Source organism: Dasypus novemcinctus, chromosome 26 (assembly GCF_030445035.2).
Source record: "Dasypus novemcinctus isolate mDasNov1 chromosome 26, mDasNov1.1.hap2, whole genome shotgun sequence".
NCBI classification, from domain to species: Eukaryota; Metazoa; Chordata; class Mammalia; order Cingulata; family Dasypodidae; genus Dasypus; species Dasypus novemcinctus.
In genome coordinates this window covers 11214147-11238225 of record NC_080698.1, presented here as the reverse complement: position 1 = coordinate 11238225, position 24079 = coordinate 11214147, and the positions used below count along the sequence as shown (strand labels likewise).

The window sequence follows — 24079 nt, the reverse complement described above, 5'->3', positions numbered from 1 at the left end:
GAGGCTGTACTGCCACCCCTTCCCCTGACCACATCCCCAGTGCCAAGCAGTCTTCCTGGAACTGTCACCTCAGACCCTTAAACTCTTCTCTCCCCCTCTTTCAGTGACCTCCATTCCCCAGTCAGGGAGGCCCTCTGCCCCTACACAGAGGATCTGAGGATTGAGGGCCTCTCTATCAAAAGGAATTGTTCCTATGCATGGCTCTCCTCCGTGACAAAGTGTCCAGCACTGGGTAACCCCTATGGGGACACATCCCATCCCCAGGCCCCTTCCTGTCATTGTCCATTTCTGACCACCACCCTGGAGACTGCAGCCCTAGTGCCTGCTAGGGCCCAAGCTGGAATGAGAGGCTCATGGCTTGTGTGCCGACAGGGCTGCAGCCCATCAGTGAGCAGCCAGGGGCAGGGGTCCCCATCTTGCGCTGCTGCCTGTTTACTTGTGCCAATGGAATTACCAAAAACCATCCCCAACTCTGGGCTGCTCCTCCCATCAAGTGTTTCAGTCGCTTTTATTTTACTTATTTTTCTCCTGCAATTTCTGGAAATACCAATGTGAGCATGAGCTGAGTTGCTGGAAAGTCTTACAACCCCATCTTCATTCAGACACATGATCCATACGCTTCTCTGGGACAGTGGATAAAACAAGAAAAGCAAAGGAGAGACACTCCAGCACAAAGAGTGAAAATGTCACACGCACATTTCCTCCCAGTGCCTGAGGTATCTCCCTTGCCCAGTCAGCTGAGAGAGCCCAAGAGGTCCCAACTTCAGCTTCTATTCTGAGGAGCAAGTCCAGGTTTCCCCTAGGCAGCAGGGAAGAGATCATGGCTGGATCCTCTTGCGGTACAAGTAGGCATTGCTCACCTGGTTCATGATGACCAGGCTGGTGAGGACAGGGCATAGCACAGCCAGGTACCAGGCCCCACCAGTGACTGCGGCAGTGAACCAGAGCGAGCACATGCCCAGTAAGAGACTGGTATTACCCAGCAGGTAGCCCACCAGCCCCGAGGTGGCATGGTACAGCTTGAGCTTGGCCAGGGGCCACCGGGGCAACAGCTTAGGGTAAAGCAGCCCCACTCCACCTGAGCACTGCAGCCCTGCCCACAACACAGCCATCAGCCCTGCCCGCCCATGCCATGTGGCCAGGTGGGCTTTGCCAAGCTGCTCCTTATGGAGGACAACAAGGCTCAGGCCCAGGAGTGCACACAGCAGGGCCAACAGCTGCAGCACCCAGTGGCAGCGTGCTCGGCCCTTACGTGAGAGGGAGCGTAGCAGCGAGCTCTCAGGAGAAAACACCAGCAGTGCCTCGGTCATCAGGAAGGAGAACTGAGAAGACAAGGATGGGAAACTTGGGTGAGGTTGCTGCCTTAGCAGAGGGGAAGAGGGCGTTAGATAGCTCTCTGTGTTGTCAGCCAGTGTGGGCTGATACCCCTTCATTCTCTCCCTTGACAAGAGCGCCTATTTGGTGGGAAAGGAGTGGAGAAGCCCATCATTCACAGTGGGACAGTACACAGTCTGAATGATCAGCAAGAGGTGCCTCTCCATACTTTTTCCTGGATGCCATTCTGAAAAGTCCTTTTTATTACATTACCCAGCAAACAAAGGTTTGAGAAATGGCCATTATAAATGATTCATGAGCTCTGTTTTCCTGAGAGCAAGAGGTAGGATACAGTTTCTTGGCAAGCGCTGGCTACACAGGTATTCTGTTTCAAAGAAAATTAGATGCATCTCCATGTGCCTAGGTAAAACAGGATACAGGTACAGGTACATCCAAATGCATTTTCTAAGCTTCCTGCCTAGAGGTACATGGAATTTCACTTTGTGCTTAGACAATTGTCACCCATTTGCCCTGAGTCTTGGGTACTATATGGTTCAAGTCTATAATATATACATGGACATGCAGAAAAAAAACCATTAAGTATCCACAGGTCACCAAGGCTACCACCTGCATCCACTCTCCTTCCCACTCCCAGAGTTGCCCAGGCCCACTACTTACAGCCAGAGACATAAGCACCGGGTGCCAGGAGAACAGGCCTGGAATTAGAACAGGAAAATTCATGGGGCTGAGGCAAGAAGATCTCAGGCACGCTGATCCCTACAAGCTGAGATATATGGACAGCCCAACACCCAAAGTCATGCTGTCAAAATGCAAGCCCCTCCTTGCTGCAGCAAGCAGACCCCATCCCTAGTCTCTTCCTAGCCCCTACCTCGATCAGAGTTCATCCTTTGTCAGTCCCACTCCCCTGGCAGTTCTTCCCCAGAGGCAGTCAAATGGTGGACCAAGACAAGGAAAGAAATGCCAGGTGGCCCCACACCCATCTACTCCAACCCACCCACTCACTCCAGGGCAGGTTGTCCCTCCACTAACCCTCAGCCGGCCAGGTCTGCATCCAGCAGGCAGGGCCATGGCTGCCTACTGATACCGCTGCTTCCCAGGGAAAGTAGCCCTTCCCTTCCCAGAGGTTGACTGGATCCTACTTACTGGAGCCAGGCCTGGCAAGCACAGCCACAAAGATGGTGAAGCCCAGGGCCACAAGATGCGCAGCAGCCCCAGAAGCTGTGCGCAGAACTCGGTAGATGTGCGACTCCGTCTCCACAGTCAGGGCCATGGCCAAGCAGGCCGGTGGCTGTAGCATAAAAGCATAGTAGAGTGGGTAAGAGTGCCCGGTGCCACTCTCTCCCAAGAAGGTATGGTTGCAAGGGACAGTGCCCGGACAGGAAACAGGAATAGAGTGTACCGGCAGGTGAGCTGACCCACCTTCCAGGTAGAATACTGAAAGCTGCGCAACAGACTACATACCCCAGCGTCCACCACACCGTCGCCGGACCCAGTGCGCCAGCTGGGAGGGTGTGGAGCACTACGGGAATTGTAGTTCCCAGGGGCGGCCCGAATGCCAGCGTGAATCCATTCACGCACAGCCTCTCCACGCTGGAGATTCGCCTGCCTCACCTGAAGCGCCGGCCCTACGCGGTGGTTTCCTCCCGAAAAAGCAGAATCCTTACGACCCAGCCGCGCGCGCCGCCGCTCGGTCGCGGAACCGCTTCACTTCCGGGTGCGATGTCCGCTCAACCAAGACTTCCTGGGATCTGGCCCCAGCCACGCCTCTGAGTCTCATTGCGCAGGCGCTGTTGGTCAGAAGGCTTCGCGGATGTGCGAGTGCGCAGGCGCAAGGGATCCGGCGGCCCAGGCCTCACGGCTGTCTGACAGCTGTTGCCAGAGGTAGCGATACCTCCGCACGGGAGGGCCAAGGAGCTACGGAGCCAGGCTCCGCTGGTGCCATGGGCAGCAGTTGCCGCATCGAGTGCATATTTTTCAGCGAGTTCCATCCCACGCTGGGACCCAAGATCACCTTTCAGGTGCCGCTCGGGCTCGCGGGCTGGGCGGGTGAGGGACGCTCTCGGGAGCTCCGTCGCTTGCCTGGAGGTGGTGGGTCCCCAGCATGCACGCGGGCACTCCTTCATTGGCGGAGAACCGTGAACCTAGAGGATACTCAGACCCAGGTCGCCAGCTCCCGTTCTGACGGGAGAGACACAAGCAGCGATTGTGGGAATTCCGGATGTGGGGGCCCGGAGTGGGTGGTCCACGAGAATCCCTAAATTCCTAAATTGAGTCCTAAATGATGCATAAACGTGAGAGGGGGAATGTTCCAGGTAAAGGGATCAGGGTATGCAAAATCCACAAGGCAGATGAGAACAGAGCATTTGGGAAATAGAAAGAAGCAATCGACTGAGTGTATGTATGGAAAATGGGGAAACGCTGGAGGAGAGGGTTTGCGCCTCAGGGATCAGACCCCTGTGCCCTCTGCCCAGTCCCAAGCTGAGGCTTGGGTCCTCTGGCCCCTCTTCTCCTCAGGTCCCCGAGGACTTCATCTCCCGAGAGCTGTTTGACACAGTCCAGGTGTACATCATTACCAAACCAGAGCTACAGAACAAGCTCATCACTGTGTGAGGCCCCAGCTGGGGGGGGGGGGTAGGGGTGTCCCCCAGGAGGATGGGACAGTCTTGGGGAGGGGGGAGAAGGGAAGTGGCCATATTGATATTGTTTGTGCCCGTTCCCCCGTCCAGCACAGCCATGGAAAAGAAGTTGATTGGCTGCCCTGTGTGCATCGAGCACAAGAAGTACAGCCGCAATGCCCTGCTCTTCAACCTGGGCTTTGTGTGCGATGCCCAGGCCAAGACCTGTGCCCTTGAGCCCATTGTCAAGAAGCTGGCCGGCTACCTGACCACACTGGAGGTCTGCAAGGCAGTGGTCTTGGGTGGATGGGCAGGTCAAGTTGAGCAAGGTGTGCCCATGTCCCTGAGACATGTCCCATGTCCCATGAGACAGCTCTGGACCGAGACAGGGCAGGCAGCCAGCCAGCAGTCCTGGGCCATGCCCACAATGCCGTCTGTGCTCTCTTCAGCTAGAGAGCAGCTTCGTGTCCACAGAGGAGAGCAAGCAGAAGCTCGTGCCCATCATGACCATCTTGCTGGAGGAGCTAAACGCCTCGGGCCGGTGCACTCTGCCTATTGGTATGGCTCAGCCTCTGTGAGCACAGCAGAGGGGTAGAGGAGGGATGGAAAAGTGATGGGAAGGTGAGCAGTCAGGGGAGAGAAGGACAAAACTCATGAACCAATTGGTGGCCAAGAAATAGCCATAGGCTGGGGTATGACGCTGTTCATGGTCCAGTGTATGATGGGGCTGGGAGTGGGGGCAAAGAATGGGGAGCCAGCAGAGTCCTCCAGCCCTGACCCCTGGGCATATCCCTTCAATTCTCTGGACCTCAGTCTCTCACTCTGTAAAAGGGAAAGATTGTCTCCACCCAGGGCTACCTATCTGCCTCAAGGGATTCTGGGAGGCCTGGATGGTAACGGAGGGAATCTTGGAAGAGATGGTACTGAGCATGTGGGTGGGGCCCCCTGCAGATGAGTCCAACACCATCCACTTGAAAGTGATTGAACAGCGGCCAGACCCTCCTGTGGCCCAGGAGTACGACGTACCTGTCTTTACCAAAGACAAGGAGGATTTCTTCAACTCACAGTGGGACCTCACCACACAACAGGTGTGCCAGCCCTCCTTGGGTCTCATCACCTGCTGCAGGCCACAGCTCTGGCCTCATCCCACCCCCACTGACCCTGTCCTGCCCTGCCCAGATCCTACCCTATATTGATGGTTTTCGCCACGTCCAGAAGATCTCAGCCGAGGCAGATGTGGAGCTCAACCTGGTGCGCATCGCCATCCAGAACCTGCTGTGAGTGGGGCTCACACGATGGGGTCCCCGGCCAGGACAGGGCCCAGGAGCCTTTAATGTGGGGGCCGGGAAGGCAGGGCCTTTGAAGCTGAGCACAGCTCTCTCCCCCAGGTACTATGGTGTTGTGACACTGGTATCCATCCTCCAGGTAGGTGCTTCTGGGGTCTGGTTAGGTGGAGAGTGGACCATGTGGCTGGGCCATGCCAGGGCTGCGTTCAACCCCCAAGCCCTCACTCAGGCCCCCATCTCCTGATACTCTCCAGTACTCCAATGTGTACTGTCCGACGCCCAAGGTCCAGGACCTGGTGGATGACAAATCTCTGCAGGAGGAATGTCTCTCCTACGTGACCAAGCAAGGTAGTTAGCTGGGAGGTGGTAGGCTCTGGGGGAGGCCATCTTGGGAGGGTAGAGCCACCTGGCAAACTGTTCCCTGACACCTACAGGGCATAAGAGGGCCAGTCTCCGAGATGTTTTCCAGCTGTACTGCAGCCTGAGCCCTGGCACTACTGTGCGAGACCTCATGGGCCGCCACCCCCAGCAACTGCAGCACATCGACGAACGGTCAGAGGGGGAGCCCCCAGGGACATGAAGGGGTTGTCTAAGGATTCTCTCAGGATCCCTGGGTCAGAGGGGAGGCTCAGTGAATGGAATCACATGGCACTGCTAGTCCAGGCAGGCTTTCTGAAGGTGGTGATGCCTTGAAGGCCAGACTGGCTGCTGAGACATCATTGGAGGAACCTGCAGGAAAGGGTTGGCCTGGCTGGATGGAGGCTTGGGCAGGGCATCACCCTTCTCACCCCCAACCCCCACCCAGGAAGCTGATCCAGTTTGGGCTTATGAAGAACCTGATCCGGCGGCTGCAGAAGTACCCTGTGCGAGTATCCCGAGAGGAACGGGGCCACCCAGCCCGCCTCTACACTGGCTGCCACAGCTATGATGAGATCTGCTGCAAGACAGGTGGAGGCAGCAGGGCAGCCCAGGCGGGGGCAAGGCAGGGTGGCCAGGGCAGGACTGCTGACCTCAGCTCCACCACTCCACCCAGGCATGAGCTACCATGAGCTGGATGAGCGGCTAGAAAACGACCCCAACATCATCATCTGCTGGAAGTGAGGCCAGTGGGGGCTGGACTGGTCATACTACAGTGGCCACTCTTTCCTGCTAAGCCCTGCCTGGTTCCTGGGAGCTAAACCAACAGGCCGCGGCCAGGAAGATTCGAAGTTGACCCTCAATTCTGTAAATAAATTTATCCATTTATTCAGCCTACCTTTAGAGTACCACGTCTGTGAGTGAGCTAGCGCCACCTGGTGGGGAGGAGCAACAATGAACAAGTATGCACGCCCTTTACAAACGCAAAGAAAGCCAGGAAGAAGCAGGGAGCTATGATCGGGCGTGGCGGGAGCAGGGACTGATTAGGTGGGTGAAGAAGGCCTCGCTGAAGACCTGACTTAAGCTGAGCCCCGGGAGAGTCCTAAGAGTATACTAGCCCAGAGGCAGAAAGCACTTGGTATGTGTGAGGAACCCAAGGGAGGCCCATGGGACTGAAACACAGGGCCAAGGAGGAGAGATGGAAGAAAAGAAGTGCCAAGGCAGGAGAAAGGTCGAGAGCCGGATTTTGCAGCGCCCTGGTAGGCGCCTTCGGACTTAGTAGCCGAGGGCCAGAGGCAGCCCCCGAGAGGTTTCATGCCAGTGAATAATGTCTGGTGGGCACTTTTAAAAGTCTCCTGCCTGCTAACTGGGCTCGAGTTGAAGTAGGTCCAGGGAGAAGGCCGCTGAGGGGACGGCAGCCCGGACCACGCTGGAGACGCGGCGGGCCCTGGGCGGTATTGCGGCGGCAGCGGCGACAGGCGGAGCTGGGCTTGGGCGGCGCGGCCACGAGGAGGAGCAGCTGCAGGAGGAGCAGGAGCGGCGTCTCGGAAACGGCGGCCACAGGGCGCTTACTGCAAGCCCGTGGGCCGCAGCCAATCCGCAGCGAAAGCGCCACCAGCCCGAGCAGGCTCGCTCCCCGCAGCGCAGCGGGCGAAACGGGCCCCCGCTACGCAAACTGCCGGCAGCGGGCAGGGGGCAGGGGGCAGGGCACGGCCACAGCCACACTACGCAGGCGCAGAGCAAACTCGTCTCCATGGCGACGAGGACCACGCGCCCCACCCCACCCCCAACTGCTCCGCAACTGTCGGGTCCAGGACTTCAGTCCCCGCTGAAGCCCGTCATCCCTGGCCGTGACCCTGCGACAGACCGCCTTTCCGCTCTCTGCCCCAGACCCGGACATGGGCGACCTGGAGCTGCTGCTACCCGGGGAGGCTGACGTGCTGGTGCGGGGTCTGCGCAGCTTCCCGCTGCGCGAGATGGGCTCCGGAGGGTGAGGCAGCAGGTCAAGGGTCAGGCAGAGTCATAGGTCAGGGTCCCGAAAGGGCAAGCTTGGGCCTGACGCTGGGGAGAGAGGTTTGCTAGTGTGGAGGGGCCCCCGCGTGAAGAGGCAAAAGTCCCGAGGTGGGATACATGGCTTCCCAGCTCCCTCTGGCCCCTCAGGGTCAGCTCAGGCCTCAGGAGGACCCAGCCCCGCCCCCACTCCACAGACCTGCCCCCAAATGCACACACCCTCTGGGGCAGGTGGAACCAGCAGCATGAGAACCTGGAGAAGCTGAACATGCAGGCCATCCTAGATGCCACGGCCAGCCAGGGTGAGCCCATCCAGGAGCTGCTGGTCACCCACGGGAAGGTAAGCCAAGGTCGCAGGCAGCGGTCCTGCCTTCACCCACCCCCCTCACCCACTCTGTTCTTCAAGAGAACCCTGGGTGCCTATTCGCCCCTCTGGCCTGGTATACTTGTCCTTCCCAAAGGGAAGGGAGTAGTGTGTGACATTTTTAGTCTACACCACTGTTGGACAGGACCCTGGCTCACCAGGCAGGGCACAGGCTGGTGAGCAGGACAGTGGTGGATCCCAGAACAGCCTAGGAAGCAGGGGGAGGGCCCAAGGGCTAAAGGCATCCCTGAGTAGAGTATAAGGCATTCTACCTACACAGCAGGGGGTGGGACCTTGTATGGAGAGAGGCAGCCCTCTGAACGTGGGAGTGGGGAGTTAGACACCAGGAAGCCACCTGGCTGGAACACGGGCCAGCGAGACACCACTGAGATATCACTTGACAAAAGGAATCCCCTGCAAGGAAACAGGGAAAGGTGGGATAGGTCACTGTGGAGGGAAAGGCTCTGAGTAAGGGAGAGGCAAAGGCACATAATAGTATCCGAAGGCAGGGACAAGAGGGAGGCCAGATGGGGGGACAAATGTGCATGTGCATGGGGAGCAGGAAGACTCCCAGCAGCCTGCGGGCAGAGCAGGGGCCACTCACTGGCAGCACGGGGGATGGCCCCACAGAAATGTCAGGGGCAGCGGGAGATGAAGGTCTAAGACTCAGGAGAGCGGTCAGGAGGAGTCCGGGGGCCCAGCCAAGTTTGAGAGCTAGGTGGGGCCAAGCCCGGGATGGGGGATTGCCAGGCCAAGGTAGGCCCATCTCATGCCTGTCCTTCCCCCAACTCCTCAAAGATCCCGACACTGGTGGAGGAGCTGATTGCAGTGGAGATGTGGAAGCAGAAGGTGTTCCCCGTGCTGTGCAAGCTGGAGGACTTCAAGCCCCAGAACACCTTCCCCATATACATGGTGGTGAGCTGGGCCCCCGGTTCCTGCCCCCACCCATCCCTTCAGAAAGCCCTGGACAGAGGGCAGCCTCAGGCCCTGTCCTCTGCTTTGGCTGACAGGTGCACCATGAGGCCTCCATCATCAATCTTCTGGAGACAGTTTTCTTCCACAAGGTGAGGCTCGGGTCCTGTCCACGGGCCACTGCCCCAGGCCGGGCAGGGAAGGAGGTTGTCTCTGTGTAGGGAGAGCATCAGACACAGAAGGCTTCCTCTCCTCCTGCCCCCCAGGAAGTGTGTGAGTCAGCAGAGGACACCGTCTTGGACCTGGTGGACTACTGTCACCGCAAACTGACTCTGCTGGTGGCCCGGAGTGGCCAAGGTGCTCCCCGTGAGGAAGAGGGATCCCAAGACTGCACCCCTATGCAGGTGGGCTGGGTTCCCTGGAGCTGGCGGGTAAGGGGTGGCTCCGCCTGAGCACCTTGTGGCCCCCAGGAGCTACAGAAGCAGGCAGAGCTCATGGAATTTGAGATCGCACTGAAGGCCCTCTCGGTGCTGCGCTACATCACAGACTGTGTGGACAGGTGGGCAAACCTGCTGGGCCTGGCACCTGCAGTGGAGGCCAGGAAACTCGGCCTGCAGCCTCTGCTCACTTCCCTCCACCTTCTACCTCCAGCCTTTCCCTGAGCACCTTGAGCCGAATGCTCAGCACCCACAACCTGCCCTGTCTCCTGGTGGAACTGCTGGAGCACAGTCCCTGGAGCCGGCAAGAGGGCGGTAAGGGCCTCGTCAACATGCCTAAACCCCAGCTTGCTGCTTACAGGACATCCTCCAGGATTGGCAGGGGTGGGCCCACAGAAAATTCCAGGATGCCTACCCCAGGGTGGGCCTAGATCTGGGCTCTGCAGAGCAGGCAAGGTCCATGTGTCCACTACTGAGGACTCATTCTGCTCTGGGCCAGCAGTACCCCACCCCAGACAAGTCCTGGGCCCAGGCCACATGGCTGGCTCACTCAAAGAGCATGCAATGCCTGCATCCAGTGTGTCGATCCCTCTCTCCAGGTAAGCTGCAGCGATTCGAGGGTGGGCGTTGGCAGACAGTGGCCCCCTCCGAGCAGCAAAAGCTGAGCAAGCTGGACGGGCAGGTGTGGATTGCCCTGTACAACCTGCTGCTAAACCCTGAGGCCCGATCCCGCTACTGCCTCACAGGTTTTGCCAAGGGTCAGCTGCTCAAGGTGGGATGTTGCCCCAGGCTCCCCCACAACAGTGCCCCCTGCCCCAGCACTGCTCCTTCCATCCCACCCCCACTCCATCCCTGCCATTTGTCTCTCCACACCACCTCTGCCTTTTCAAATCCTGGGCCTCAGGTGATGAAGCAGTCAGTGGGGCAGGGGCCCCACACCCCCTCAGCCCAGCCCAGGCCCCCCTGCTCCCTGGCCCTCTGGCCAGCACTGGCCTCACACAGCCTCCACCGGCCACCTTTGCAGCTTCGGGCCTTCCTCACAGACACGCTGCTCGACCAGCTGCCCAACCTGGCAGACCTGCAGCATTTTCTGGCCCACCTGGCCCTCGCCGAAACCCACCCCCCCAAGAAGGACCTGGTGTTGGAACAGGTAGGCATTGGGAAATTACTTGGGACCACTGCCCCCCACTTTGCCAACTCCTCTGCCACTCTCCACGTCGCCCCACTAGATCCCAGAAATCTGGGAGCGGCTGGAGCGAGAGAACAGAGGCAAGTGGCAGGCTATTGCCAAGCACCAGTTGCGGCACGTGTTTAGCCCCTCAGAGCAAGATCTGCGGCTGCAGGCACGGAGGTGAGGCCTGCTAAGCTGACCGTGGGGTGGGGGGGTGGGGTAGGAGGCATGGATTGGGCAGGGGGGCCCCTTGGTGCCCACCTGCCAGGCCCAATCAAGTTCTCCTGACCCTTCCCCCAGGTGGGCTGAGACCTACCGACTAGATGTCCTGGAGGCGGTGGCTCCAGAGCGGCCCCGCTGCGCCTACTGCCGTGCAGAGGCCTCCAAGCGCTGCTCCAGATGCCAGAACGAATGGTATTGCTGCAGGTGAGGGGACCCTAGGACCCTGGAACCTGAGCCCCCATCCCCAACCACAGCCCTCCTCACTGACCCATCTGCCTGCAGGGAGTGTCAAGTCAAGCACTGGGAGAAGCATGGAAAAGCCTGTGTCCTGGCCGCCCAGGGTGACAGAGTTAAGTGAAGGCTGCCTGCCGAGAGCCCACCACCCCTGCTGAGAGCCCTTCTCGGTGTGCGGACATCCTTGGTGGGGAGGGAAGCTGGGTGGGATAGAGCTGCTGACCCATCCCCCGCCCCAGTGATGCGCTCCCCACTTCCTGCCCCACCCTGGGCTGGCGGATGGCCCTGCCTCGGAAAGCTGAGGCACAGGACTGGGCCCGGGGCGTGGGCCGGATGTGGGGACCCTCTTCCTCTAGCACAGTAAAGGTGACTTCCAGAAACGCGCCCGTCTTGGTGTGCTCTGTTGCAGTGGAGGTCGGGGCGGGGGGAAGGAGGGAGCGTTGCCGGCGGGGATGGAGGGAGGGAAGGAAACGGGGGGTTTTGCCCAAGCCTCCCCACACCCACTCCCCGCGGCTCCGCCTGCGGGCTGACAGGGCGCCCGCGCCCTAGTTTCCATTGCGCCGCTCCCCTTGGCTCTCTCCCTCCGCCCCCGCCAGGATTCTGGGGGGAAGGCGGTGTCGCAGTCGGGTCCGCCCCGTGGCCCCGCCCGCCCCGCTCTCCCTGGCGTCGCGCTCACCGCCCAGAGCCCCGGCCAGGCCAGGCGGGCCATGTCGGGGGAGCCCGAGCTCATCGAGCTGCGGGAGCTGACACCCGCTCCGAGCGCGGGCCCGGGCCGTACCCGCCTGGAGCGCGCCAACGCGCTTCGCATCGCGCCAGGCACTGCGCGCTACCCCGCACGGCACCTGGTCCCTGGCCGCGGCCACCGCTTCCAGCCCGCCGGGCCCGCCACGCACACGTGGTGCGACCTCTGCGGCGACTTCATCTGGGGCGTCGTGCGCAAGGGCCTGCAATGCGCCCGTGAGTAGCGGCCCAGCGCGCAGGCGAGAGCCGAGGGGCAGCGCCATCGCTGCGGACTTAGTCGCGGTGGGGGGGGGGGTACGGGGATGGGGACGGCCCCTCAGACTAGGTCGGTCGTCTCGGCTCCATCGCGGAAAAGAGCTCATCCTGCCACACTCCGTCCGCATCTGGGGCAGGTGGTCAGGGGCAATTGCCTTTTAATTACAAGCTGATTTCAAGTTTCTTGTCTTCTCTTTAAAGTGCCTTGGCCCTTCTTGAGAAGGGCTGTAAGCCCACTGGCCTCTAAGCCCATATCCCATATCTCGGGCCCGCCCCTTCCCAAAGATTCACTTACCCAGTTTCCCCTTCAGACTCCCCCAGTTGGAGGGAAGATGCTGAGGGAGGGGCCCTGGAAAAATTGAGAACCTTGGATGAACCCCCAGTAAGCAGGGATTTTGTTGCCTCTGCTCAGCAGACACCCCTGTGGGCCCTCCCAGTAAGCCAGGTGCTGAAACATGGAATCCAGCCACAAACCAGCCAGCCTCTGCCATCCTGTGAATCACCATCACCAAAAAGCAGCGGTCGCTCTCCCACCGGCAGCGCTGGGACTTGAATCACCTGGGTGCTTCTACAGCTCCCCCGCCCCCACTCCCTATGCCTGAACCCCACTTCAGATGGGTTGCTCGGGATAGGCCCTAAGCATCAGCAATTTTTTAAACTCCCCAAAGCAATCTCATGTGCAGCCTGGATTGAGAATCACTGCTCTGGTCCATTCAGAAACTTAGGGATGGTGTGCCAGAACTGATTGTGCAAGGAGACCCTCTGTCTGCCCCATATTCAGCTGGGAGAAGCCCAGGAGTCATGACTGAATATTTTGTATGAACAAGGGCTGGGGACGCTGCAGTGTTTCCGAGGAGAAATAAAATGGCCCATGCAAATGAGATAGAGAATAATTTTGGTGTGCTTTTGGGGTAGAGACAAGGCGCGGGAATCAAGAATGCATGGGGGTTCTGCCTTAACTGGGAGAATGTTGGCTATTTTTGCTGAGATATGGCACCCTGGCAAATGTAGGGTGAGGAGGAGGAAAAATGAGCAAAAAGTTTGGCCATGTCCAGTTTGAAGTGTCTATTAAACATTCCAGTGAAGACACTGATACAGAGGATTTGCTCTGAAGGAAGAGTTCACTCCTGGAGCAGAGGAAGTGGATGGAGAGAGAGCTAGTGAGGGCAGACAGAGGAGAGCAGCTGAATCGGAGATCAGCAAGTTGGGGCAGAACCAGCAAAGAAACTGGGCAAGCATTGCCGTGGAGGTGGGAGGAAAACAGGGAGAGTATGGGCACCTCGGAGCTAATGGGAGCTTGCATCAAATGATGCTAAGGTGAGGCTAGAGAACGGAATCGCAGCACAGTAGCTGAGGATCTTGACCAAGGCAATTTCGTGGCAGGAGGGGTGAAAGCCAGTAGTTAATTACAGACCAGTGTTGGTAAGTTTTGGTGTGAGGGGAATAGAGACAGAAGATGACAACTAGAAGGGGTTAAAGGTTTTCGTTAAGTAAAGGGGAAAGCCGTACCAACTACCGATGGGGTGCTCTCTGCTAGGCGCTGGAGACCCGTAGGTTGAGCAGGCCTGAGTCCCCAGGCCCCCCGAGGCCTTCCGGCCAGTCTCCAAACTCCCAGGGACTGACACGAGACTACGTGTGGCAGGAAGTGGAAAACAAGGCCCGTGAGAAGGCCGTTCATGCAGGGCCGGGGAGCACCGACCCTCACCCCAGGGTTTCCCTTGGGTACTCCCAGACGCTTCCCCTAGGGACTCCTCCGTCTCACGGCCCGACCTTTCCGCAGACTGCAAGTTCACCTGCCACTACCGTTGCCGCGCGCTCGTCTGCCTGGACTGCTGCGGGCCCCGGGACATGGGCTGGGAGCCAGCGCTGGAGCGGGACACGAACGTGGTGAGCGCCGCGCGGGGCAGGGGACCTAAGGGCGGGACTCAGCCGCGCCGAAGCACAAGCGTCCCCAACGGCCGCGCGGGCACTACACGAAATGAGCGTAATAATAGCGGACTTTCCTGCGGCAAAGTCGCTAGTTCTGCGCGCGGGCTCGAAGGGGCGCCTAGGAGGGTGCGACTTCCACAGGCCCACCGCCGCAGGCCCAGTACCGTCCAGGGGCTGCGCATGCGCACTGCCCGCGTCTTGCCTCACCTGCTTCCGGCCCGGCGGCCACGCGGGTGCACATGCGCACACGCTCCGACACGTCCCTTACAGGGTGGGCCTGCGAGGCGGAGCTGAGGGGAGCTGCCTGGGCGATGAGGTCATTCTGGAGGCGAGGCGTGCGTGGCCCCGCCCCCCGACGGCCCGCCCTCTTGGAGGGGAGAGCTGGGTCCCCGCGGGCTACGTTTCAGTCTTAACGGCTGCGGCGAGGCGGCGAGGACGTGAGTCCTGGCGCACGTGCGCAGGCGCGCAGCACACATCGGGTTGGCGGCGGCGGCGGCGGCGGGCGAAGGAGGCGGGCGGGCGCGGCGATGGGCGAGGCGGACGCGGGGACGCCTTCTTTCGAGATGACCTGGAACAGCACCACCAGCAGCGGCTATTGCAGCCAGGAGGACTCAGACTCGGAGCTCGAGCAGTACTTCACGGCGCGCACCTCGCTGGCTCGCAAGCCGCGCCGGGACCAGGTGGGCCGCGGGTCGCGGGCGGGGAGCCTCTGAGTCCTCGTTCCTCCCGGGGTGTGGTCGTGTCGAGTTGGTGCGTGGCCCCGCCCTCTCGTCGCGGGGAGCCCCCACCCCCGCCCGCCCCGGTCCCGGCCGGAGGACTGCCGGACTACTGTGTGGGGCTCGCAGCTCGTGGTGAATTCCAGATGCCAGCGCCTCGTTACCGGGCGCCGAGGCCTCCTTCCTGTCTCTGGACGGGATCGGTTGAACTGGGGGGAGCGAGCTGCGTGGCATGGGAGACCAGGGACGGGCATTATTCACCCATGACTAAAGCCGACTACGCAGTCTTGACTAGCACCTCGACTTCTCGGTTCTGGCGCCCCCACCTCCTCCCTGGGGGACCAGGAGGAGGAAGCGGAGGGGGAGGAGTCCTCGCCGGGAATCCAGAAGTGTGTTGAGCAGGAGGGAGGCGAAGTGAGGTCGGCGCCTCCATTAACACTCCTGGATGGAGCCAGCTGATCCCCCACGGGTCCTGACCTGTCACCAGGCCCTGGAAAGTAGAGGATTCCGATTCCCCCTTTGAGATGGACCTGAAGAAGGGGGATTTGGGAATGGATAGAAAGACTTGTTTCGGACTGAAAGCTCTCAGGAGCATTTTACCCTCTTCTATCCACAAAAGGCTGGGAAGGCCGAATTGTAAGTTGCCTTGAAGGGGGAGGAGAGAAAACAATTACTCATCCAGGAGTGTAAGGTGTGGCGCTTCCCTGGAGTTGATGGAACTGGTGCCAGGAAGCTGAGCCTCTCAGAGTCTCCTAGGTGTCCCCATTATCAGACCTCTACCATGTGTCATAGGAGTGACTGACTGCCAGGCACATGTCTGTTCCAGGGCCAGAATACTTCAAGGTAGCACCCTGGCCCGGGCATCAGGAAAGAGAGATGGGCACCCTGAGGCTCAGTATAACCTGGCAGCACTGGGGTACCATCTCTTATGGGAGCCAAAGGGTGCTGCATGTGATATTTTGGATAAAATTTTGCAAAATTCCTTACAAAAGGGGTGATGCTCAGCACCCCAAAACCTCAGCTCAGAGCTTGGTTGAGGTTTAAGTGAGAAGTCTGGGGACTGTCTCCGTGTCACTCAGGCCTGAGTCATTTTCTGTTGTGGAAAGGCAGGGAAACCACAAGGCACTAACCAATTGAAAAAGGGGCTGGAGAGTCCCATGTCGGATATAAAGTACAATCAGCTGTCACTATAGATGATGGCAGAGGAGTGGGCGGGTCACTGTGGTACAGGAAAAGGGAAATTCCATGGTCCTGCTGTGCATCCCTCTGGGACGGCTCTTGGAATCCTTCTTCAGTGGGTAACTTTGGAAAAGGAAAAAGAAACTTCCTCACCTAGAATCCCGGCACAACAGTGCAGTGCCTCCTGTCCAAGTCTCTTGTTCTCCAAGTGAAGGGACTGAGGGAGGTCCACCTGGAGAAGCGAAGGGGCTGGAACTGAGGTAACTGCAGTAACCCGGGAAGGGAAGAGGAAGGAGCTAGGTTTCTCATTCCAGGCTGGAAGTCAGAACTGGCAAAGGGGAGTAAGTTAGTGCCTTCACTGTGCCTTCTTGCCCTGGAACTAGGGTGTGCCCGGTGTCTTCTGCCCCCTGACCCTAGCATACCTCCTATCTGGGTGTTCCTTCCTGTCTCAAGGCCTCTCCTGGGTCTGAACAAATACATCTGCCCTTTATGCCTAGCCTCCAGCTCTGATTTTATCTACCAGGTCTCCCATTTTTCAGGGCCCCACTGTTTGTTCTTAATAGTCTGATAAGGATGACCTTTATCCCCCACAAGGTTTCTGCTGATCAAGGAGACCTGTGGAAACTTGGGGAAGCAAATAGGCTTCCATTACCACCTCACCCCCAATACCTTTTTTTCCAGCCTCAGTCCTCAACCCCACATGCTTGCTGGCTGCTGAACAGCAGCAGGTTCTTGGTGAAGAGCATACTGCAAAAAGGCCACGGACTCCACCCTGCCTTCTCATCTGTCCTCATTTGTTCCTGCCACACGGTTTGAGCAGCTTAGGGAGCTCCAAGGCAGCAGTCAGAGAGATGCTTGGCTGTTCTAAGCTCAGAGCTGGGCACAAGAAACTTTTACACAAGATCTTCTGGTCAGGACAACTCTGGGACACGGCATCAGTGAGCAGTGATCACCACTGTGTCCATGACGCCCCATCCCAGCTAGGGCCCATCCGACGTCAGCAGGAGAAGCAAGGCTGATGCAGTGGGGCCAAGGGAGTTTGATAGAACATTAATTCAATTCAGAACCCAGGGCCTGCCCACAATTCCACCCACTCACCAAGAATCCAGTCCATAGGGTGAGGAGACCGAGTGTTGGAGCAAACATCTTGCAGACTAAATCTCCAGACAGCAGGGACAGGTGCCTCAGCCTACCTGCTTGATGCTTGTCCACCACGTGGCTTCCTCATTATGCCTGAGACACCCAGGGCCAGGCTCAAGTCGTAGAGGTTGGCCTTCCTCTCCTGCCCACCGGTGACTGGACTCCTGGTGTGCGCCAGTTCCCACACCTCCTGCCCTGCACTGGGTCATTATTCGGTGCCCAAGCAAAGGGGGCTGCCTTCACCAGGACACACCCTGACCCACCAAGTTAGGGTACCAGGAACAGGCTATGCAGTTGAGATGGGGTTTTGCTTTAAACAAAGATCTCTCATCTTTCCCTGGCCCCAGGCCTCATGCCTTCAGTTGCCCTAGCTCTAGAGGAAAGTATGTGGCCATGCCCCACAGCTGGCACCTCTGCTCCCTGGAGGAAGGGGATGATGAAAGCCCCCCAAGAAGCCTCAAAAAGCCTCCCTGCCTTTGACATGTACTGCAGTGGGATGGGTTCCTTGAAGGCCCACGGTTCATGCTGGCTCTTCTCTCTCTTTCAGGATGAGCCTGTGGAGTGGCAGACACCTGACCTTTCTCAGGCTGAGACTGAGCAGAAGATCAAGGAATACAATGGCCAGATCAACAGCAACCTCTTCATGAGCCTGGTGAGTTAAGGGCCCAGGGCAGGGGCATGCAACCATGGCTGGAATCCAGCTATGTACCTGATACCTAGAGGGTGACAGCTGAGGAATTGGTGACACCCAATCAGTGACTTAATCACACCTAGCCTAGTCCCAGGTGGGCAGGCACTGCCAAGTCTGTTCCATCTCACTCGGAACCTGCAGGCATGGTCCTGGTCTTTCCTCTGCAGAACAAGGACGGCTCCTACACAGGCTTCATCAAGGTTCAGCTGAAGCTGGTGCGCCCTGTGTCAGTGCCCTCCAGCAAGAAGCCACCATCCCTGCAGGATGCCCGGCGGGGCCCTGGGCGGAGCACAGCTGTGAGGCGCCGCACCTCCTTCTACCTACCTAAGGATGCTGTCAAGCACTTGCATGTGCTGTCACGCACACGGGCACGTGAGGTCATCGAGGCCTTGCTGCGCAAGTTCTTGGTGGTAGATGACCCCCGCAAGTTTGCACTCTTCGAGAGGGCTGAGCGTCATGGCCAAGGTGTGTTGTGTGTATGTGTGCACCTGGGCATGCAGGGCACAGGGATGCTGGGCCTGGCTCTGATCACACTCCTTACCCCCCACCCCCACCCTTGGCTCTTAGTGTTCCTCCGGAAGCTGTCAGATGATGAGCAGCCCCTGAGGCTGAGGCTCCTTGCAGGGCCCAGCGAGAAGGCCCTGAGCTTCGTACTGAAGGAGAATGATTCTGAAGAGGTGAACGTGAGTATCCAGCCCTCTTTACTTTCTTGGTTGTAACTGGCTGGTGAGTTGCAGCTCCAGTAAGACGTGGAGGGCAAGCAGGGCTGGAAAGGAAGCCCAGCAAAGCCTCTCCAGAAGTATGTGAACCTTATAGCCGAAGCGGAGGCTGTCAGGCCACTCATTCCAAGGCCTAGGGCCTGTCTAGGGAAGCCAGAAAAAGTCATCTTGGTGCTTTGCTCTTTCCTGGCATAGAAATTCCTCAGGTGACACAGGAGTGCATCTGATGGCATGATGAGCCATGGCCAGTTCAAGGCCACGCAAATGGGCTCAGGATGGCATGGAGGTCCCCTTTAGGCATTAGAACTTCTTACCTGAAAGCTTTCCAGCCCCAAGGCACTGAGCCTCTAGAGTGTGATTAGCCCTAGAATCTGGGCATGACCTGCGCTCTGGTAACTGGGGAACATTTGGTTTGTCGGCCTGTCAGTGAAGTAGCTGCCCTACTTTGTGGGACCTTTGTCTTCTATACCAACTGCTGTTGGGGATTCTCAGCCCAGACCATTCAGACAAGAACCTGACATCAGAATGCCCCAGCCTCCCACAGGCTGATCTCCTCTAGGGAGGGTATGCTGGATTGGCCGTGCCTGTTACAGCCTGTGCCCCTCCCCTCCTTTTGCAGTGGGATGCCTTCAGCATGCCTGAACTGCACAACTTCCTGCGCATCCTGCAGCGGGAGGAGGAGGATCACCTTCGCCAGATCCTGCAGAAGTACTCCTATTGTCGCAAGAAGATCCAGGAAGCCCTGCATGCCTGCCCCCTGGGGTGACCTTTTGTCCCATTCCCTTCCCCCACCCACAGGGTAAAAGAAGAATAGGCAATGCCAAGGGCGAGCCGTGTGAGTGTGACATGGCCCGTGGGGCCTGAGGAGTGAGTGTGCATGGGCCCTCCCCTGCTTTGGGTACGAGCTCAGAGAAGAACTGAGGAGCTGGACCCCTGTGTCCACCAGGGGTGTAGTAGGGCATGTCTTTGTACCCCTCTGTGCCCCTCATGTACTGAGTCATGGTGGGCCAGGGTGCCCTGGAAAAATGCTCCAGGCCTGCAGCCTGGGTGGAGCAGATAGAAGCCTCCCTAATTCGTGGCTCTGATGTGAGATTCTTGGAACCCCTACAAACAGAACAAGGGCACGTTTGCAGGGCAGAGGGCCCTTATTTTTGGGGAAAGGTTGCACGTTTTGGGTCTTCGATGAGGTCTCAGGACAATCCTATCAAAGCCAAGAGTGGGTGCTCAGGATACAGCAGACACCTGGGAAGAGGCTAGGTTCCCTCTGGAGTGCCCCCTCACACAGCCTGTGGTCAGGGAGTGCTGGCTCACAGTGCGGCAGCAATGCCTCGGTGCCTTCTCCAAAGAGGGTGTCCCTAGGCCGGGGTCTGTGCCTTGTTTGCCAACCAAAGCCAGGATCTCTCCCTCAGGTATTTGATGACATGTGCGAATGTATGTAATGTTTCGTGGCCTCAGCTGATTGCCTCCGATAGGGAAAGGGGTTGGGGTGCCAGTCACCATGGGCTGGGGCCTGAGAGAATTGGCTGAATAAAGATTTGAGAATCCTCTGGCTTTTGGACTCTTTTATCAGGGGCCCACAGCTGCAGTTGTCCTTCATACCAGTGGTTACCAAGGATGATGCACATGTTCGAAGGGCACCCCCTTTGCCAGGTCACCTTGGGGCTGATTTGTGAAGGATGTGGGTTATGCATATGCACTCAGTCTTCACTCTGCATCCAAGGGTGTGTGGGCTGTGGTGGGGCCCAAGTATCAGCTGCAGCCAGAGTTTAGGGAAACGCCACACACATACCAAGCTCTGAAGGAATTGTGGCCTAAGGCCTTTACCAAACAGTTTCTGAGCTGCTACTGTAGACCAGACACTGCTCGTGGTACCGAGAATACAGCTGTTAATTATTCTCGCTTTCATGGAGCTTGCATTCTGATGTTTGGAAAGAAACACTGAATTTGAAGGAGCCCTTCATACCTGACTGTAGCTATACGGTGCCTTGATTTTGCTTACATCGGGTTTCCTACATGCCACAGTGGCGATCGCAGAGAAGGTTGTGGGACCAGAATGATGTCATCTGGGCACGCCGCAGCAGGGCGGCTCCGCCCGCTGCTACGCCTGCCTGGGGGCAGGCCCTAAAACGCCGGTTCGGGAGAACCTAGTGGGTGGATAGGCCCATTGGGGCGCCGACGCGGTCAGAAGGACACACAGCCTCCGGGTTCCTGGGTGGGAACTGCCTCAACTGGAAAGAGCGCAGCTTGCCAGGACCTGCTGTCTCGCACCGCATGCTGGGAGGAAGGCATTGGTCTCGTCTCGCTAATCGATAAGAGCAGCAGCCAATTAGAAGGGGCAACGTGCGGGGCGTGCGGAAGCGGAAGTGGGGTTTCCGTGGAGACGGTCGAGCCTGCGGAAGGTGGCGGCTGCACCCGGGAGCGGAGGCCGAGGCAGGGCATGGCGACGACGGCGGCGCTGTAAGGGCGGAGTGGCTGCGGGGCCCGCCATGCGCCGGCGGCCCTGATATGGGCGCCAGTGGCTCCAAAGCTCGGGGCCTCTGGCCCTTCGCCTCGGCGGCGGGGGGCGGCGGCCCGGAGGCTCCTGGCGCGGCAGGCGCTGAGCAAGCTTTGGTGCGGCCCCGAGGCCGAACGGTACCCCCCTTCGTGTTCACGCGCCGCGGGTAAGGGCACGGGCCCCGCCCCAGGGAGGACAGGCGGACGGCCGGGCGCCCCGCGCCTTGGGGACCACAACCCCCACGCCCGGGCTAGGAAGACTTCCGTATTTCGGGCCCCCATCGGAACAAGGGATGGGAATTGTCGGGCCACGGCCTCCTGGCAGTCTGGCCGCTCTCAAGGTCCCCCCTAAGGGAAGTGTGGACCTGAAGCTTGTCCCTGGGGCTGAGGCACGCAGGCTTCCGTCCCTTCGCGCGCTAAAGCTATAGTAGGACCTCTACAAGACCTCGGCACCTCTTTCGTTCATCCATCCGCTCTAGTCTGCAAGTCGAAGGCTTGGGGATGACGCTAGGTTCCTGCTGCTCTCCTTCCCCACAGAGGTAGAGCTGGAGTCCTGAGGGTAGTAGCCAGAAAAGCAGGGCTGGGCCCCAGTGTTGAGGATGAGCTGGACAAGAACGACCCTCACCTGGGTATGCCCTCCAGATCGGGAACGCTGACCTCGCCCTCTGCCCTCTTCCAGAGATCCTGTGCCATACTGGGTGAAAGCAGGGGCCTGATAGTTGTACTGGGCTGCCCTTGCTGAACTCGGGATGAGAACTGGCCAGGGTTGCCTGAACAGTGTGCTCTGGTGTGGCCGTTCTTTGGGGTCTTATCAGAGTAGCCCTGATCACCACCTGACTCCCCACTGCCTTCTAGTAGACCCCATGCTCCAAGCACAAGGCTACCCAGGCATACTAATCTCCCTTCTTCCCACCAAGGATGTTCCTCTCCACTTGGGTGTGGGCACACATCCGTTGGTCCCTGGCATTTGCCGTGACCAGGTGTGGGGCTCCAGCCCAGCCTGTTTCCCTCTCCTCCTGCACAGCTCCATGTTCTATGACGAGGATGGGGATCTGGCTCACGAATTCTATGAGGAGACAATCGTCACCAAGAACGGGCAGAAGCGGGCCAAGCTGAAGCGGGTGCATAAGAACCTGATTCCTCAGGTGAGGGTCTGCGCAGTGCTCGTCGAGCCCATGTTGAATGTGTGGAGGTAGACCCAGACAAGGTCTGCTGTCACCGTGGGGTGCCTGCTGTCACGGTCGGGTCCCTTGGGGAGGAGCTGGGAGGAACAGGAAGGCTTCATGGAGTAGGTGCCCAGAGCTGGTCCTCATTAGCCTCTATTTCCATGGCAGGGCATCGTGAAGCTGGATCCCCCCCGCATCCACGTGGATTTCCCTGTGATCCTCTATGAGATGTGAGCCTGGGGGCCAGGGGGTGGCAGGCACAAGCATCTCCTGCCCCAGCAAGAAACCCCCAGGCTCAAGGTATGGCTTCCCTTGAGGAGCCCAGGCTGGGGCCACACCCTGAATAAACTGTTGGGCTGGAATCTTCACCTGTGAGCGGGACAGTCCCGCAGTGTGGGTGGGGTGCTGGTTTGTGTGTGAACAAGGGGGGATGACTGGTGAGGGCTAATGGTGGAGTTACCAGCCCACCCTCCCTGGCAGTCCCTGCAAGGAGCAAGGCAGGGTATAGCCTGTTGAGGGTTGCTGGGTTCCTGTGCCCTTGCCTGGGCTGCTTTCTTCCGAGCTTGCCTGGGGCCCAGCCCGCTAGGGGCTACAGCACTTTACAATCAAGGTCTGCCTTCCAGCCCCGGGGCTGTGAGGGCTGTACACAAAGTGGGAACTTCCTTTCCGTCGCTTCTCTTACCCCCTTGTCAGAGCATTTCAGCCATTTGCTACCTCGATTTCTCCTGTGTTAGACAGTCTGGGGCAGTACCAGTCTGTTTCCCACCCACCTGCCCATCTGTTCCCACCTCCAGATGAGCTGGACAGTTTGCTGGCTGCTGGTGGAAGTAGGGACCAGTGGCGGGAGGCTTCTCTCTCCACCCAGGGCTGAGCTGACCCCTCCCGACTGCAGCTAGGTTAGTGCATTGGCCCCCTAGTTGAGAGGGTGCAGGCGGGGATCAGGAAGGGCTGTGGGTGCCTGGCTGAGGGGGAGTTGCCCCACCCCGCCTACTCTGTCTAATCCTCGCCTTTGCACCAGCCCCACCCCCCACCTTCCATGGGAAGGGAACCATCCGCCACCCTGTGGTAAGGGACAGCACCCCAGGGCTGATGCCAGTACCTCTGAAGAGCCTTCCAACCCTCCCCCTCCGGTATCCCCACCCCTTCGGGATAAGTCAAGGAAAAGTCCTGGAGTGCCTGCCCTTTGTGCACTGGGTAGGGTAGGAACAGAAAGGAGGGAGCAACTATAAAAGGAATAATAACTGTGAAGGTTTGTAAATAGTCTAGTCCATGATAGTGTTGGGACAGAGTCTGATTTCTCTATAGAGAGGATTTTTTTTTAAATTCTTTACTGTACAAGCAGTGTGCTTCTAGAGTGTGGGATCTGGCTTGGGGAGGGTGGCCCCCAGCCTAGGAAGACTGCTGTGTTATTTGTTCAGTTTCAGTAAAATTATTTGTAGATCCTGCACATGAGAATGGTATCCTCTGGGGCTGTGACATCTAGTGTCCAGAGCAGGGGTTCCTAACAAACAAGGGGTCTGTGAGCTTGAATTGAAATTCCAAAAACCATCATTCTTGAAACCTTGTGTTTAGGTGTGTGGGGGTGTTATATGGGAATTTCCTATACTTATGGTGTAATTTATTTTTAAATGTAAATCAGAAATTTCTCCAAAAATGCAATAAAACCCACAATAAAAAGCAAACCGAAAAACCATCATTCTTGTGGGACATGTTGGTATAGGTATGATATATTTATTAAATAATACACAATATAGTGTGGACTTAGTAAGGGGTGCATGGTTTTCACCTGACGGGCCAAGGGGTCCGTGGAACAAGGAAAGTTAAGAACCCCTGGCCTAGGCCACCACCTGGACTCAGTAGGCAGGCCTGGCCCAGCGCTCAGGCAGGCCTGGCCCAGCGCTCAGGCAGCCCTCCATCTCCAGCCAGGCCTCCCAGGGTGAGCTGGAGCCAGCCTGTCGCCATCCCAGCCTCAGCCAGCAGGTGGCAGTGTGTGCTCAGGGCCCAGACCAGAGGGTGGTGGGGAGAGGCTGTGAATGGAGGACCACTCACTCGCTCGTCTGCTGTGTTCAGTGTGGGGGTGGGGTTGGGGGTGGGGGGCAAAGGAGGG

The 24079-nt window shown here is 58.5% G+C and overlaps 5 protein-coding genes across 7 annotated transcripts; 4 read left to right on the top strand and 1 right to left on the bottom strand.

The window, feature by feature from the left end:
* Positions 1-489: 489 nt before the first annotated feature.
* On the bottom strand, positions 490-3084 carry CYB561D2 (cytochrome b561 family member D2). 2 transcript variants are annotated; one of them, XM_004451789.5, is made up of 4 exons: positions 2947-3084; positions 2479-2623; positions 1993-2030; positions 490-1322 (listed from the first exon to the last, which is right to left on the bottom strand). In XM_004451789.5, the coding sequence occupies exons 2-4, from the start codon at positions 2603-2605 to the stop codon at positions 819-821; spliced, it is 669 nt and encodes a 222-aa protein (XP_004451846.1). In that variant the 5' UTR covers positions 2606-2623; positions 2947-3084; the 3' UTR covers positions 490-818. The 2 variants fall into 2 exon arrangements, with proteins under 2 accessions (XP_004451846.1, XP_023442690.1); XM_023586922.2 differs by lacking the exon at positions 2947-3084 and adding an exon at positions 2797-2882.
* A 42-nt stretch (positions 3085-3126) lies between these two features.
* NPRL2 (NPR2 like, GATOR1 complex subunit) lies at positions 3127-6490 on the top strand. Its single transcript, XM_004451797.5, has 11 exons — positions 3127-3353; positions 3850-3941; positions 4062-4230; positions 4400-4508; positions 4902-5038; positions 5130-5227; positions 5339-5375; positions 5491-5584; positions 5671-5788; positions 6042-6184; positions 6270-6490. Exons 1-11 carry the CDS (start codon positions 3276-3278, stop codon positions 6335-6337), a joined length of 1143 nt encoding a protein of 380 aa, XP_004451854.1. The 5' UTR covers positions 3127-3275; the 3' UTR covers positions 6338-6490.
* A 911-nt stretch (positions 6491-7401) lies between these two features.
* ZMYND10 (zinc finger MYND-type containing 10) lies at positions 7402-11323 on the top strand. The gene is made up of 12 exons (XM_004451791.5): positions 7402-7583; positions 7835-7943; positions 8766-8882; positions 8978-9031; positions 9146-9283; positions 9350-9438; positions 9531-9631; positions 9916-10088; positions 10341-10466; positions 10546-10667; positions 10788-10913; positions 10992-11323. The coding sequence occupies exons 1-12, from the start codon at positions 7492-7494 to the stop codon at positions 11065-11067; spliced, it is 1323 nt and encodes a 440-aa protein (XP_004451848.2). The 5' UTR covers positions 7402-7491; the 3' UTR covers positions 11068-11323.
* Positions 11324-11618: 295 nt separating this feature from the next.
* On the top strand, positions 11619-19857 carry RASSF1 (Ras association domain family member 1). 2 transcript variants are annotated; one of them, XM_004451800.5, is made up of 6 exons: positions 11619-11900; positions 13720-13826; positions 17451-17555; positions 17762-18059; positions 18162-18277; positions 18933-19857. In XM_004451800.5, the coding sequence occupies exons 1-6, from the start codon at positions 11651-11653 to the stop codon at positions 19077-19079; spliced, it is 1023 nt and encodes a 340-aa protein (XP_004451857.2). In that variant the 5' UTR covers positions 11619-11650; the 3' UTR covers positions 19080-19857. The 2 variants fall into 2 exon arrangements, with proteins under 2 accessions (XP_004451857.2, XP_004451858.1); XM_004451801.5 differs by having other exon boundaries at positions 11625-11900; positions 13720-14548.
* Positions 19858-20680: 823 nt separating this feature from the next.
* On the top strand, positions 20681-23665 carry TUSC2 (tumor suppressor 2, mitochondrial calcium regulator). Its single transcript, XM_004484923.5, has 3 exons — positions 20681-20973; positions 21831-21951; positions 22141-23665. The coding sequence occupies exons 1-3, from the start codon at positions 20819-20821 to the stop codon at positions 22204-22206; spliced, it is 342 nt and encodes a 113-aa protein (XP_004484980.2). The 5' UTR covers positions 20681-20818; the 3' UTR covers positions 22207-23665.
* Positions 23666-24079: the final 414 nt, after the last annotated feature.

What these genes read in the sequence shown, in the direction of transcription:
- CYB561D2 (XM_004451789.5), bottom strand. Translation starts at nt 2,605, where the DNA reads ATGGCCCTGACTGTGGAGACGGAGTCGCACATCTACCGAGTTCTGCGC. An exon ending in GCTTGCCAGGCCTGGCTCCA is followed by an intron (nt 2,031 to 2,478) that starts GTAAGTAGGATC and finishes TTCTAATTCCAG; the next exon opens with GCCTGTTCTCCTGGCACCCG. An exon ending in CGGTGCTTATGTCTCTGGCT is followed by an intron (nt 1,323 to 1,992) that starts GTAAGTAGTGGG and finishes TTGTCTTCTCAG; the next exon opens with TTCTCCTTCCTGATGACCGA.
- NPRL2 (XM_004451797.5), top strand. Translation starts at nt 3,276, where the DNA reads ATGGGCAGCAGTTGCCGCATCGAGTGCATATTTTTCAGCGAGTTCCAT. An exon ending in GGGACCTCACCACACAACAG is followed by an intron (nt 5,039 to 5,129) that starts GTGTGCCAGCCC and finishes TGCCCTGCCCAG; the next exon opens with ATCCTACCCTATATTGATGG. An exon ending in CTGCAGCACATCGACGAACG is followed by an intron (nt 5,789 to 6,041) that starts GTCAGAGGGGGA and finishes ACCCCCACCCAG; the next exon opens with GAAGCTGATCCAGTTTGGGC.
- ZMYND10 (XM_004451791.5), top strand. Translation starts at nt 7,492, where the DNA reads ATGGGCGACCTGGAGCTGCTGCTACCCGGGGAGGCTGACGTGCTGGTG. An exon ending in CCTTCCCCATATACATGGTG is followed by an intron (nt 8,883 to 8,977) that starts GTGAGCTGGGCC and finishes TTTGGCTGACAG; the next exon opens with GTGCACCATGAGGCCTCCAT. An exon ending in AAGACTGCACCCCTATGCAG is followed by an intron (nt 9,284 to 9,349) that starts GTGGGCTGGGTT and finishes TGTGGCCCCCAG; the next exon opens with GAGCTACAGAAGCAGGCAGA.
- RASSF1 (XM_004451800.5), top strand. Translation starts at nt 11,651, where the DNA reads ATGTCGGGGGAGCCCGAGCTCATCGAGCTGCGGGAGCTGACACCCGCT. An exon ending in CAAGGGCCTGCAATGCGCCC is followed by an intron (nt 11,901 to 13,719) that starts GTGAGTAGCGGC and finishes ACCTTTCCGCAG; the next exon opens with ACTGCAAGTTCACCTGCCAC. An exon ending in TGGAGCGGGACACGAACGTG is followed by an intron (nt 13,827 to 17,450) that starts GTGAGCGCCGCG and finishes TCTCTCTTTCAG; the next exon opens with GATGAGCCTGTGGAGTGGCA.
- TUSC2 (XM_004484923.5), top strand. Translation starts at nt 20,819, where the DNA reads ATGGGCGCCAGTGGCTCCAAAGCTCGGGGCCTCTGGCCCTTCGCCTCG. An exon ending in TTCGTGTTCACGCGCCGCGG is followed by an intron (nt 20,974 to 21,830) that starts GTAAGGGCACGG and finishes CCTCCTGCACAG; the next exon opens with CTCCATGTTCTATGACGAGG. An exon ending in ATAAGAACCTGATTCCTCAG is followed by an intron (nt 21,952 to 22,140) that starts GTGAGGGTCTGC and finishes TTTCCATGGCAG; the next exon opens with GGCATCGTGAAGCTGGATCC.